At 35.3% G+C, this 14,738-nt stretch overlaps 1 protein-coding gene across 1 annotated transcript in view; it reads left to right on the top strand.

Annotated features, from left to right (window-relative positions):
• The window catches only part of LOC145996606 (uncharacterized), a 117,814-nt gene extending 109,154 nt beyond the window's left edge, over nucleotides 1–8,660 (top strand). Inside the window, exon 4 of the mRNA XM_083133178.1 lies at nucleotides 6,279–8,660. Within this exon, the coding sequence (XP_082989304.1) occupies nucleotides 6,279–6,993 (715 nt within the window). The 3' untranslated portion in view covers nucleotides 6,994–8,660. The remainder of the gene's footprint in view (nucleotides 1–6,278) is intronic.
• Nucleotides 8,661–14,738: the final 6,078 nt, after the last annotated feature.

The raw sequence follows: 14,738 nt of genomic DNA, 5'->3' as shown, positions 1-14,738 counted from the left end.
GGAATTTATAGTTGACAACAATAATATAGATTTCTTTGCATTACATGATATTATTAATCAAATTATTGAAAGAAGAAAAGTAGGTGTTGAGTTTAGAGAAGGCGTAGATAGAATAAACTTTGTTATTGAAAATCCAAGGCTTCATAGTAAAGCTTTCTCTACAGGTTTTAGTACAACAATCAACCATGGTGCTCTGGTAAACCATTTTAACGAAATCATGGAACAATATGATGAGATTGCTTTAGAAGATACAAGATTCTATATTCAAATAGTTAAAATGCCAACTGGAGGAAGACTTAGAAAAATAATAAACTTAGCTGAAGATGTTAGAACAAAACAGAGCATACTGCAAATAAAAAATCCAAACGACAACCTGTGTGGGCCAAGAGCTGTTATTGCAGCATTGACATATAAGACAAACATTATACTTGACAGAGAACTAAGTAATAATGATATCGCTTATATACGAAAGGGGCGAACTCTACAAAAGGATTTAGCAATAGAACTATGCAACAAAATTAGACACGATCCTGGTGCGCCGTTTGATCTAAGTTCTTTTAGAAAAGTTGAACGCTTTCTTAAAAACGTGTGTATAAAAATTGTCTGTGCCGAAAACTTTAACACCATTATATACAAAGGAATAGGTGAACGAGATATAACTATATTCTTGTACAAAGTTGAAAATCACTTTCACGTGATTACTAAAATGAGTGCGTTTTTAGGAATGTCGAATTTCTGTGATCGATGGGAAACACCTTATAAACACAAAAATCATAAATGCAAAGCAGTATGTGTAACATGTTGTGGCCCCATTCATCTTGGTAACAAATCTGCCATATACTGCAAAGATTGCAATAGATATTGCTACAACGGAGAGTGTTTTAGGCAGCACAAAAAAAAGGTATGTCAAATAGTTTACAAATGTTTACAATGTAATAAAATATGTAAAAAAAATAAAGAGCATAAATGTGGATACGAAATTTGTGTAAATTGTAAAAAAGAAGTTGAAACAAAAACTCATCTGTGTTATATGCAGTGGCAAAAAGGTAAGGGTGGAAAATGTATAAGAAAATTAAATGATGACTGTTACGTAGAAGGATGTGAAAAATGCTCACCAAATAATGTACATATAGTAACTAAATATACCAAAAAAGAAATAAAAGAACTTGCATGTGATTATATACAAGAAAACTATTATCCTGATTTTGATTACGATGAAGTAGTTGTGGATCGTTATGTTGAATCTTTAAAGAAAACTAAAGTAGATGGATATATGTACAAATGTAAAGAATGTAAAAACTACACAACCTTAAAGGTTCCACTTTCAAAAGTGAAAACATGTGATACTTGTAAAGAGAATACATTACAAAAACCTACATGCACATATACAAAAAATATATAACAATTGATTTCGAGGCTAACCAAGAAACTGGAGAACACAAACCCAATTATGTGGTTGCTGAGTATGCTTTTGGAGATGGACAAAAGATTCATTTCAAAGATAGCGATGAATTTTGTAAGTGGTTAATATCTAAAGATCATTGTGGTTATACAGTTATAGCGCACAATGCTAGATCGTATGATTGGTATTTCGTTATGAACTACTGTATGCGAAATGGATATAAACCGTTCACAATTTATAAAGGTTGCCAAATCATGTCCATGATTCTTAGTAATGCAAATATGCGATTCATAGATAGCTACAACTTTATCTCACAACCATTGAGTACATTCCCAGAAACATTTGAATTAGCCGAGTTAAAAAAAGGATACTTTCCTCACTTCTTCAACACAACAGAAAACCAGACGTATATGGGACCAATACCGAATATTGACTATTATGGAGAGAGCACTATGAAAAAATGCAGTAAATGCAACCCAGATGCGACTTGTAAACATTGGCATACAAGAAATCACTTTTTACAGTGGCATGATGAACGAGTAGAAGAGAATTACAAATTTGACTTTCAAAAAGAAATGAGTGAGTATTGTGAGTCAGATGTAGACATACTTACTCAAGCAGTTAGAAAACTTAGACAAACATTTCTAGATACGTGTAACATCGATCCATTTCAATATATAACAATCTCAAGTGTGGCAATGGCTGAGTTTAGATACCATCATATAAAATCCGATACCATAGCTGTATTAAAAAATAGCAACCATGAAACGTATAGTAGAAAATCTATATCATGGTTAAAAACATTAGATGATAATGTAAAACACGCTTTAAACGGTGGGGAAGAAGCTATACTAGGACGGAAGGTTGATGGCTTTGATAAAACAACCAACACAGTTTATCAGTTCCATGGGTGCTTCTGGCATGGTTGTCCCAACTGTTACAAAGATGATATAATTAACAACAAAAAGCAAGAAAGCATGGGGGACCTTCATGAAAAAACAAAACGGTTTACTCAGCAATTAAAAGATAAAAAGTACAATGTTATAGAAATGTGGGAGTGTGATTGGGAACCTACATACAAAAAACGTAAACATGAAATAAAAGATATAGTAACACCAATCACCCCTAGGGATGCTTATTTCGGTGGACGAACAAATGCAAGTAAATTACACGTTCGTGGAAAAAAGTTAAAATATATAGATATTTGTAGTTTGTATCCAACAGTTATGTTCTATGACAAGTTTCCTGTTGGCCATCCAGTAAAAATATTACATCCTCAAAATTACAACCCGAATTGGTTTGGATTAATTAAATGCAATATACAGCCACCAAGAAAGTTATATCATCCTGTACTACCTATTAAAGAAGAAAAATTAATATTTCCATTATGCGGTATATGCTCTCATTCAAAAAATCGTGAATGCAATCACTCAGATATTGAAAGAAGATTTACTGGTACATGGAGCACACCTGAAATTAATAAAGCACTTGAAATAGGGTACAAAATAACAAAAATATATGAAGTTTGGCATTTTAAAGAAACTAGCACCAACCTGTTCAAAAGCTATATTTCGAAATTTTTAAAAATAAAGTTAGAAACAAGTGAATGGGAAAATGATTACAGCACTAAAGAATTGTATGTCGAAGATGTAAAAAATAGATTAGGTATCGAATTGGATATTAATAACATTAAACCTAATCCAGTTTTATGTGCAATGGCTAAACTACTTTTGAACGCATTCTACGGTAAGTTTGGTCAACGTAGAAAAATGGAAACAACAGATTATATCAACTCCGCAAAAGATCTGTATGATATATTATTAAATCCTAAACTGGAATGTATTAACCTTTCATTAATCAACGATGACATGATTGAGGTTAGGTATCAAACAAAAGATGAGTGGTTGGAAGATCCTACTAAAACAAACATATTGATTGCATTATTTACAACTTCATATTCTAGATTGAGATTATATGATATGCTTGACAAACTAGGTGACAAAGTAGTTTATTACGATACTGACTCTATTATATACATTGATGATGGTACAAACACTGTAAAAACTGGTTGCATGCTTGGAGAATGGACAGACGAATTAAGCGGTGATTACATAATAGAATTCATATCTACAGGACCAAAGAGCTATGCATATAAAACATCAAAAGGTAAAGTTGTGTGCAAAATTAAAGGATTCACATTGAACTACATAAACTCTCAGAAATTAAATATGGCTGAAATGATAAAGATTTTAAATAAAGAAATTGATCAAATTATTTTAGAATATAACCAAATTACAAAAAGCAGAAAAACCCATACTTTGGTTAACAAAACAATTCAGAAGAAATTTAAATTGGAATACGATAAACGGGTGATCTTACCGGAAAAAGATGGTGTTATTGACACGATTCCTTATGGATATTAAATAAAATAAACTTGTACATTTATTATTTATAATTTTTTTATCTTATAAATAAATCAGTCATCACACAAATACCTAGGCGCTAAATCATTAGAAAAAATGTTAAATTCGTCGTTCGAGTATATCAAAATGCAAGATTTAGAAATAGGTAAACCGTATGAAATCACCAATGGTGAAATTGTAAATACAATGCATGGTCTAAAAGCACGCGTTACATTAGATAACAAAAACAAATTGTTTTTACCAGATCGATATGGCAAAACCTTAACTAATGAATTGATGCAAGAACTTGTTGACGATAAATTTAAAATTATATATAAAGGTAAAAAAAAGCTCTTTGATAAGCAAACAAAGCATGACCTTGAATTTGTTAAACCATGATGATTATTGTATCAAAGCGGAATCAGATAATGTAGAATAATAAACAACGCCATCGGTTTCCTTCAAAAATAATAATTCTCTAGAAAATAACAAAAATATAGCAGAATTTTTACCTTGTTTTTTTAATACTTTTTGCCCTGATTTTGCATATTTCTCTCTATGATTTTGGTGATTTTTATCCTATATAAAACATATTTTGAAAAGTGTCCACATCGGCCAGAATTTTTAGCTTGTTTTTTTTTTTTTAATTTTTGCCCTGATTTTGGATATTTCTCTTTGTTTTTGGTTATTTTTTGTACTGCTCTAGAAAATGACAAAATATAACAAAATTTTTATTTTATTTTTTTAATACTTTTTACCTTGATTTTGAATATTTCTCTTTGTTTTTGGTGATTTTTGAAATATATAAAGCATATTTTGAAAAATGTCCTCAAGGCACCCCCATAGTAGTCATTAGTAACAGTGAGTCCTAACCTAATTTTCGGCTTAATCACCACCTTTGTTCTGGCATTTTGCTCATGGCATATGTGTCTGACAGCAAAGACTGGAACAATCTCTACCGCAGTGTAGCTGTCAAATCCTTGTCTGCCAGAAACCTCTTCAATTGAACAAGGAGATGAAAGTCGATACATGCAAGGCCAGGGCTGTACACGGAGTGGTCAAAGATCTCTCACCTGAAGTGATGCAAAGGGCCCACGTGTACTCAGCTCACCATTGTCTGACCATACCATCACGACGTTCGGTCTGCACACCTCCCATGATTGCTGGTGGCTCTGTGCCAAATTCTGAGCATGAAAAAATCTGATTACTACACGTAGGCTACATCGCATTCGGTGGGAGACTGTATGAGAGCTGCAATCTTTAACCTAGAACTGTCCTAAAACTGCTGAATTGCGACTGTACCAGATTACAACTATATGCCACTTCTTCCTGCCCGCTCTCCAGCCACTAGTGCTGCATACAGTCACCATTGGAGCCTTTTTTCAGGATGCCCCTCGTATATGAACTTTCAGATGCTGTTATTAACAGAGTGGTCCTGTTTTAATATTTGGTTAGGTAAATCAGGTACCTATACAATGCAATTCTATAAATTGGTTGCATTAAATATCTAATACCTACATACCCTTTTCGTCAGCAATAATTGTATAACTGCATGTTGTCAGTTTCACAATACTTCACTTGGATATGCTGTACTGAAGCAGAAATCCCATTGATTAAGGAAATGTGACACTTTCTTTTGTACAATTCAATTGTTTCACGTATATGTAAGAGTTAAATTGACTGCTTTACAGAGAAGAGACAAGTAGCTTTATGCATCGAAAAATGAGTCCGCACTCATGGATCTTGCAAGTAGAAAGTTCCAAACCTCAGTGGAACTTTTAAACTTACTGCGTATGATAAAATTCCGCAAACCTTCCCTAGCTTGTGAATTGCAATAATTTTCCAAATTCACAATTTTGCAGTTTGAATTCAAATCATAGAGAATAGAGAAATAAAGTCAATTTCATACTTAACAAATCCATACCTGGATCTGTATGAGTTTATTATTTCCATTTGCAAAAACAAGGATTTAGTTTAGTTTGTAATTGTCAGGGAAAAATATAAATTTTGTCCTGGATAACCTGGAAAAGTCAGGGAATTTCATTTCTGCTTGTTTGGGCAGTGCCAGTGCCAGGCCTAAGTTCAATGGACATCTCTGGTCACTTGTAGATATTAATGTAACTCTTGTTTACCCTGCAACAGCAAGAAAATAAATGAATAATAAACATCAAATGATCAAAAAAATTGTCATACTATTGATCTGCACATGCACAAAGCATTATGGCCAACCTAATGAAAATTACAGCAACAATATGGATATTTATTGACTGGCCTTAATATTTTTTGTTTAAGTTTTATTAAAAAGAAAGTTTTAATTTTCAATGCTGAACGAGTAATATATTAATATTTTCATGCATACGTGTCCTTAACAGTCATTTCTATTCTCCTTTCTTTTCCATGTTTTCAAAGTATCAGTCATTCTCGTTACTTACTCCGAAAGTGAAACTACATTTTTATCTCATATTTTTTTTCAGCTACCTGAACAAAGACTATATGCAAGGATCGAAGAAGATGTACCAAGATGTACCAATGTCAGTTCCACATTTGCCAGTGTCTGCAGGAAAGTTAAGAGAACAAGAGCAACGAAAAGAAATTGCAGAATGTATCAGTAGAGATGAAAGATTTGAGGTTGAACCTTCACCAGAAACCCTTGCAAGCAAGACACATATTGACCATGCCAGGACTAATAACGCGAGAGAGCAATATATTGGTCCCATCTACAGCACCACTTTCTCTGACAAGAGAGATTTGATATCCCATGCACCAGAGGTGCTTTCTAATTGTTCAGTTTCCAAGAAAATTTTTGTCAATGAAGCTGACCTTAATATACTTATGGCTCTTCACATGGAAAAGGAACCTTTCAAATGTTCAACTTGCCACAAAAGTTTTTCGCGTAAAGGAGATCTTAGAGTGCACATGAGAGTTCACACCAAGGAGAAGCCTTTTAATTGTTTAATATGCAACAAAAAGTTTACCCGGAAATATATCCTTAATACACACATGATAATTCACAGTCAAGATAAGCCTTTTCATTGTTCAATTTGCAAGAAAGATTTTGCCCGTAAATGTAATCTTATTCAGCATATGAGGGTTCACTCCAAGGAGAAGCCTTTTAATTGTTCAGTTTGCAACAAAGGTTTTGCCCGTAATGATCGACTTAATGCACATTTGAACGTTCACACTAAGTAGAACCCTTTCTATTGTTCAATTTGCAATAAATGTTTTGTCTGGAGATATACACTCAATATACATATGAAGCTACACAGTCAAGAGAAATCTTTGAAGTGTTCAATTTGCAACAAAGATTTTGCAATGAAGGACGTCTTAATTCGCATATGTGCATTCACACTAAAGAGAAGCTTTCAATTGTACAATTTGCAACAAATGTTTGGGTGGAAACATAACTTCAATAGATATATGAGGAAGTTTCATGTCGAAAAGAAACATCTTAAAGGTTGAATTTGTGACAAAGAATTTCCTGTTAAGGTTTCTTCAGTATGCATATGAGAACATGCACAAAAAATAAACTTTTTAATGGTTCGATTTAAAAAAAAAAGGTAAAGTGCTCCCCTGTGCTTAGCACCATGCCATGAAGGCATATAGGGGGTGTGTGGGGTAACGCCATTTGCATAAAATCATAAAACAGAAGTCATTAAGGCTGTATGGATGCGGGAAGGAGTGATTTGCCAAACAGTGATCTCTTGAAATTTTAGAAATCCTACCAGTAGTGTTTCTAAGTAGATTTCTAAATAGAGATCTCTTGACTCTCAACAAATCTCACTTGCTTTAGAATCTCAACATCTGTTTTATCAAAATCAATTGTTGATGTCTACACATCGGTAGCAGGGTGGCTACTCACAGGAAATTCCTTGAATTCCAGGAATTCTGCATGAATTATTGGCTCTGGGAATTATGCGTGAATTCTGGTTGAATTTTTCTCCATAGACGCAAAAAGTTTCAACTTTAATTAATCCTAATCCTATTGAATTTATACATATTGATAAATGCCCTGAGGCAAGATTTTCACAGTTGAGTTATTTTTTTACCGAGGAAGGAAAATATTGTTGTGTGAAAAATAAAACAGAATTCTCTTGATCTGTTTACTTTTTTTCTGTCATTTGTAGAGCAATCTGACAAACGGAAGATTATTGCAAAATAAGATTTCATGAAGATAATTAGGTAGATTTGAGTTTGAAATTCTTACACAAATTACAATTTTTTGCAGGTTAGAATATACACCGTAACATTTGTGTGACTTGTGTTTGTAGATGTATTTGGAGTCTGAGTATGTGAAATGGCAAATGTAAACTAAGGACCTCAATTTAAATGTTTTAAGTATACGGTACCGTTTAATTAAATTAAATTAGAATTTTTGAATACATTGGAATCACACAGACACTTCATATTGTTACTATATTTTTGTGTCCATATCAGTGGCACAACTACAGCGGGGCAGGGGGTCATTGCCCTCCCCCCAACCTTGAATGGAAATCAGTTCTAAGGAGGGTGAGTGTGCAAACATTGATGGCAAAGGGCACCTCAGAGGGCACAGCGATGCAATTATCGCACTCGATTTCAATTTTATGCAAATAAAAATACATTTCATAAAATTTTCTCGCTCGCATGCCTGCTTTTCTTAGTCTTCTCAAGTTCAGAGCCATAGCTAGGGAGCGGCGGGAGTCAGCCCTGGCCGCCAAACAATCTAAATGATAAAAATTTGTAAAAGAGAGAATGCCATGGCACCTTAAGAAATTATTTGTGCTCTATTAAATCAATATTGTTTTCAGTTTGCAAGAAATGGATTAAAAATGTTCTTGTTCGCTTCACTCGCAATATGATTGTTTTCTGTAATGCATTGTAAATTACCAAAGAGAGAAATAAGACTTCTCTTAATTGATTTTGTCTTAAACGCATGAACAATTGTTAGTAGGAAAAGGAGCGTGCACATTTGAGAGACAATTGATATAATTTTTGCTGTTGGTTTGTTATGAAGTGGATGAATTGATTATGTAATGAATATAAATAATAGTCCTATATGCTGTGTGTGTGTATATATATATGTATTAAAGTAATGTTGAATACATACACAATTTAGTGTTGGCATGTATTTTCTTATTTTACATCTCTCCATTTTGAATATGTGTAAAACATATGTTGTACATGAAAGTTTTACATCTTATATATACAAAAAAAAGAAAAAGGTGAAGTGCTCCCCTGTGCTTTGCACCACACCATGAAGTCATATAAGGGGTGTAGAGTTAGGGCCCCACACTTTATTGATCATGGCCGAAGATGGGGGTGATGTGATAAGCACCACACCCCTCGCTGCATTTACCCCACAGAGTTTCCTGCAGGTACCCACTTTATATGACGCTGGGTGGGTGCCGGAACCTCTTCAACAGGTGGAAAAAATCTCGGTTCTCCCCTGCTGGGGATTGAACCCTTGTCTCTCCCATGGTAATCAGATGCCCTAACAACTGAGCTACCACGGCTCTTATCTTGTATATCGTATATATACAAAAATAATAATATTCGGATTGCATTTATCATGCATTTTCTGTCATTTAAAAATACACTTTGTGTACTTGTTTTCTATTATGAATGAATGTGAAATTGAACGTTTCTTAAAAAAAAATGTTTAAAATTGTTTGTTCCAACACAAATGCTTTAACACCGACTTCTACCCCTCTTTTTGTGTAATTTACGAGGATGATAATGTCTTTGACACTACGACAACTACTATTAATAATAATAATAGTCATAATAATGTCATTATTATTATTATTGGTACATTTGTCCTAATACTTCCCCCCCTCCCCCCAGACAAAAGTTCATGGTTGCACCTCTGGCGCATGTGTGTGGGTGTTGAGAGGCGTTAATACACAACGTTGAAATAGAGAAAACATCTGCTTGTGGTCTTGAATTTTTTGAAAATTTGCCTTGAAAACAGGAATTATACTTGAATTTTATCAAGCTGCATGTACTGTCTCCTATGTACTCATTGTCGTAGTTATTATGTGACACAAGATTCATAGAACTGAGTACATAACACAGCATGTTAAAATGGTGTTTTGAAAACCACTGATGTAGCTCCTGGAAACTATATTTCTCTCACCACATAGAACTCAAGTTGTGCTCCTTCGTCTACTGATGCACTGAGATAAATTAATATTATATAATTTAATTTGAATTTGGAATCGATAATCTTAAATTTTGTCTTTTGACCTTTTCCTGAAGTGTGCCTATAAATAGCAACAAAATCAGCATTGCTATAGAACTTTGTAGATAATTTATGTTGCGAGAGATACAAATCAAATTTTAAGTCTGTATACTTGGGAAATTTTCTTGTTACATTATAAATGTTCATGCACAGAAATTTTTCAATGGGTTGTTTTTACGTTTTTCAATGTTGATAAAATTTAATAAGCTGATGTAGATACTTGTACCTTGTTTTTAAATAGTGTCCATGTTCATAGTTTGCTCTAATGTAGTACAGTAAAATTAGACTTTTTAACAAAATATTAAGTCCAATGGTGGAGTATCTATCACCTTTCCAACATTGTAAGCTCAGCATCAGTGATTTAACCACACATTCCCTAAATTTTTTTTAGTGAGGCCTAATTTATGGTCATTTTGGCTCTAAATTTACCATTTTAACCCTACCCCCAAATTCGAACTTTTACCCCATCAGATGGAAAATTTTGCATGCTGTACTGATTTCTGCATTTTTGGACAGGCGTGGTCAGCGATTTATCCCCATACTTCCGACCCCTTCCCTCCTCCATTTTTTTGTACAAATGTTCAATTTTTTTAACTACATTTACCCTTACGCCACTTTTGCAAATGTTTAGTACATTAGTATTATTATAACTAATATTACTGTTATATCTAACACTAATTAGTATTTCTGATTTACTTGCTCATTTTTATGTGTTTCATCTTTTTCCCCTTTTTGTAATTTTTAGGCTTCAATATTCCCTGTTTCTGGAAAAGATCCTCCAGCAAACAACACTGGCTCAAGCCAAAGGGAATTGACTGATTTGACATCCTAGTCTTTTTGGCTCAAACCCTTTGTGGTTTAGTGGGGGGCACATGCCCCGTTTGTGCGGTTTTCAAATGGGAAGGGTATGTTTGGAATGCAGATTCGGAAAGGGAAAAAATATGATTGTCATATGAAACATTTGTCTGTACCACCTACCGTTTTCTGTGTAGAAAATGGTTTTGCAAAAAAAAGGAAGGTGATCCAAATTGAGTATGCCGAGCTTAACAATTAAGATAAGTGCAGCACGATAACAGTTTCGGAAAGTGCAGGACTCAAGCTTTCCAACGATATGCCACATGATCACTGTGTGACTAAAAAAGGATGAAACTGCATTACCCATAAAAGGGGGTCTAAAGTTAGGGAAGATCTCGAAAATTTGAAATGGCAAGGGGGTCGAGTATTACCTCTTTTTAAAGGTCACAGAAAACGTGAAAAGATGTGAAGATGATTTTGTAATCCTCTGACTGGTTTCAAAATGGCGACCAAAACAATTCCGACCCCTGAAGTTGATGTTCCATTGCATGACGATATCATCTATCCTAAATCTATTGCTCTTCGTGCATTCTACAGCATGTACCTGATACCTAATGTGACGGTACACAACAATACCATCAAAATTGGCAGCGAAATAATCAGCATCACCCCTGGCCAGTACAATCTGTCTACCTTGCAGGCTCAATTGCCAAGAAGTGTACTGCTGTCGCAAAATTCTGTAACTCACAGGGTGGAACTGGTGTCTGCCACGGAAACCGTAGACCTGGGTACCATCGGAGAGCTTTTGGGATTCGAGAACAACACAAAGCTCGAACCTGGCATCTAGCACATCGGTGCTAACATTCCTAAATTTCTAGCTATCGAGACTCTGAACATACATTGCAATGTGGCAGAAGGTATGATCACCAAATCCTCGGACGGCATCCCAGGGAGTCACAAGCAGACAGGTATTACGTTCAAACCAAACTCTGAGTTCATGGAGCCAATTATCTACACACCCTCCCCACCGATATACTTTCCTGTATCTCGTAATCGCATAGGGGTCAATCCATATGAAATCATACAACCTGGTTGCTTGACCATTTTTAAAAAAGTTTATTTTTTTTGAGTGGTGTGAGCCTCATATATTGACAGTTCACCGATTTGAAGATGGCGGGCAATTTTTTATCATGGCTCGCATCATTTTCTCCATTCGTAAGCATCAGCGGCAACTTTTTTTTCTCAGCTCTGGTAAGTCCTACGACAATGAGACAAAATCTGTGATGTTAAGCACATTATAGGCTACATTTATATTTCTGTGTAATTTTCTAAATATTCATAATAAATCTTAAGGTTAAAATTGTGTATTTTAATCGCTCAAAATGACATTTTCGGACATTTTTTTGAGGGGGAAGGCAGTTTGCTTGACGAATTTTTTAGTGCAAGTACCTGTGTACCAATAGAGTACATCAAAATTATTTGAAGCTTGAGACTTTAATATTTGTTTTTCTACAGGGTCATAAACATGTACTTTTTGTTAAAAAAAAATCCAAGTTCAGGGTTAAATATCTCTGGTGGGCAGTTGTTTAAAAATCTGAAATTTGTACACAATACAGTACTTCAGGATAAGTAACTTCAGTAAAAATTTTGAGTTTGAGATTTAATTGGTTTAAGAGATACAAAACTCGTGAAAAATTCAACATTTTGCATTAAATATGGCATGCCTAATTTCATTTCTTATTAACATTTTGTGTTGAAATTCTGCAAACTGTAATTTGGAATGTCATTGAACAACATTACAATCCTGAAATGGCTCTGCAATAAAGTATATATACGAGGGCGTGCTGAAAAGTAACGCTTCCTATGTTTTTATTTTCTTTGTTACCTTGTAAACGCATTTTGGATTTTGAGCAACCATACATTGCACTTATAAGACTTTCCCGCTTCTCAATTGAAGGTTTCAAACTTCTATCGCCAGGGGGTGCTGAACTATTGCGTGGAAAATGGCAGCAAGTAACCATGCAATGTTGATGAAGCGCCTGAAGTAGCGTGCCGTGATCGAGTTTATAACCGCAGAAAATGTGCTACAAATTGACATTCATCTGAGACTGAGGGAATATTATGGGGATGAATGAGTTAGACATCAGTACTGTGCGATCTTGAGTTTATCATGCTCTTAAAGAAAACCCACAGCTGAAAAAATCTCAGCTATGTGAGAGAATGGAGTGAAAGGCCAGGAACTAGAACTGATGGAGGTCATCGGATTCGTGTTCAGCTGAGGTTTTCTTCAAAGTCAAAGTCACACAGTACTGTTTCCCATGCGTCTGCTTCCTGGCTTCTTCTCAGACTACACAGAGATTATGTGGAAGGGTGGTTTGCACGTCACTTTTCGCAGAAGCGCCAACGACAACAATGCGCTGATGCGTTACAGCACTTTGAGTGCAGAAGGTTCAGCACTTCCCAACACACTACCTGATCCTGCCAAGTGCATCATCCAGTCTATGGAGCTGCGCATGCCCGTAGTGGAATACGAAACTAACTACGCTCTCAAGTACAAAGCAGACATTTTGAAGAATCCCCAAGTACCCATCCAATTTTACGGTTACCAGTGCGTGCAGAAACCTGCTTCCGGCAACCATTTTGAATTTGACGTGACCACACAGTTTAACAGCATCCAGTATGATATGCCAGAGTTTGTGGTCATGCTCTTCGAGACGGGGGAGGACAACAACCAAGATAAAGATTCGAGTCAGTTCGACAACTGCAACATCAAGAACATCTACCTCAAAAATGGCAGGAACGAGATATTCCCACGTGAGAACTACAACCTGAACATTGTAAACAACGACTACCTGAAACTGTACGAGGCATACACAGCTTACAAGAGAGTGACCTCCGGCAATGTGGACGTGTACTACAACCCCAATGAGTTCATAGCTCGCAGACCCATGTTCGTCATTAACACATCGAAGAGAAAGCAGGTGGTTGTTAACGATTGTACCAACATCAAATTTGTGTGCGAGTTCCATGACGCCTTGCCTGCCGATACTTTATGCAGCATTATTCTTATTGCAGAGAGAACTTTTGTGTATGATGTCAAGAATGAAAGAGTGACTGAACAGTTTTAGATACAAGAAAAAAAAATGGATAATTCTATAAAAATTACACTGATCTTAGATCCAAACATTCTTCACACATAAAAAAAAATCACTATACTATAGAAATTTATGACAATACTGAGTAGTGCCAACTTCTATTTGTAGGTTAGCTTCGCCTGTGAAATATCATATGGTGAAATTTTTGTGGAGTAAGTTGACAACACTGCGAGCCCCCCACTGTGGCCCCCCTCCAAAAGTAGTAGTGGGGGCATTGAACCAAGGCCACGACATACATCGTGAAAAGGGGGCTCACACATCGTAGCCATTTACGCTGAGGGCCCGTAGGCATTTACGTTGAGGGCCCACCACCTTACAAAAAAGGTCCCAAAATAAGATTGAGCAAAAAATAGGGCTAGAACATCGTCAAATGCTATAAAATCCATAAAAAAATCATCAAAATCATCAAAATATGTCACAACTGAGGTTAAATACTAGGTCCATCTACAAGGGTTGCATAGAAACAATCATTTACACTTTGTAGGTTATTTTAACCCGTAAAAGGCAGTAAAAAAAGTGAATAGGTTAAGTTATATCACGTAAGATCATTGCATACCTACAAAGAAGAGGCTTCAAAAATGAGATTGAGCAAAAAATAGGGTCGAACGCAATTAAATCCATAAAAAATCATCAAAATAATCAAAATATGTCACAACTGAGGCTAAATACTAGGCATACCTACAAGGAGGGTCGGTGAAACAATACATTTCCACTACTCAATAGGCTTACCTGGTGTTTGTTCAGCGTCAGGAGCATTGAAACAG

This window comes from Lepisma saccharinum, chromosome 12, assembly GCF_977018435.1.
Source record: "Lepisma saccharinum chromosome 12, izLepSacc3.1, whole genome shotgun sequence".
Taxonomy (NCBI): domain Eukaryota; kingdom Metazoa; phylum Arthropoda; class Insecta; order Zygentoma; family Lepismatidae; genus Lepisma; species Lepisma saccharinum.
This window is presented reverse-complemented; position numbering and strand designations above follow the sequence as displayed.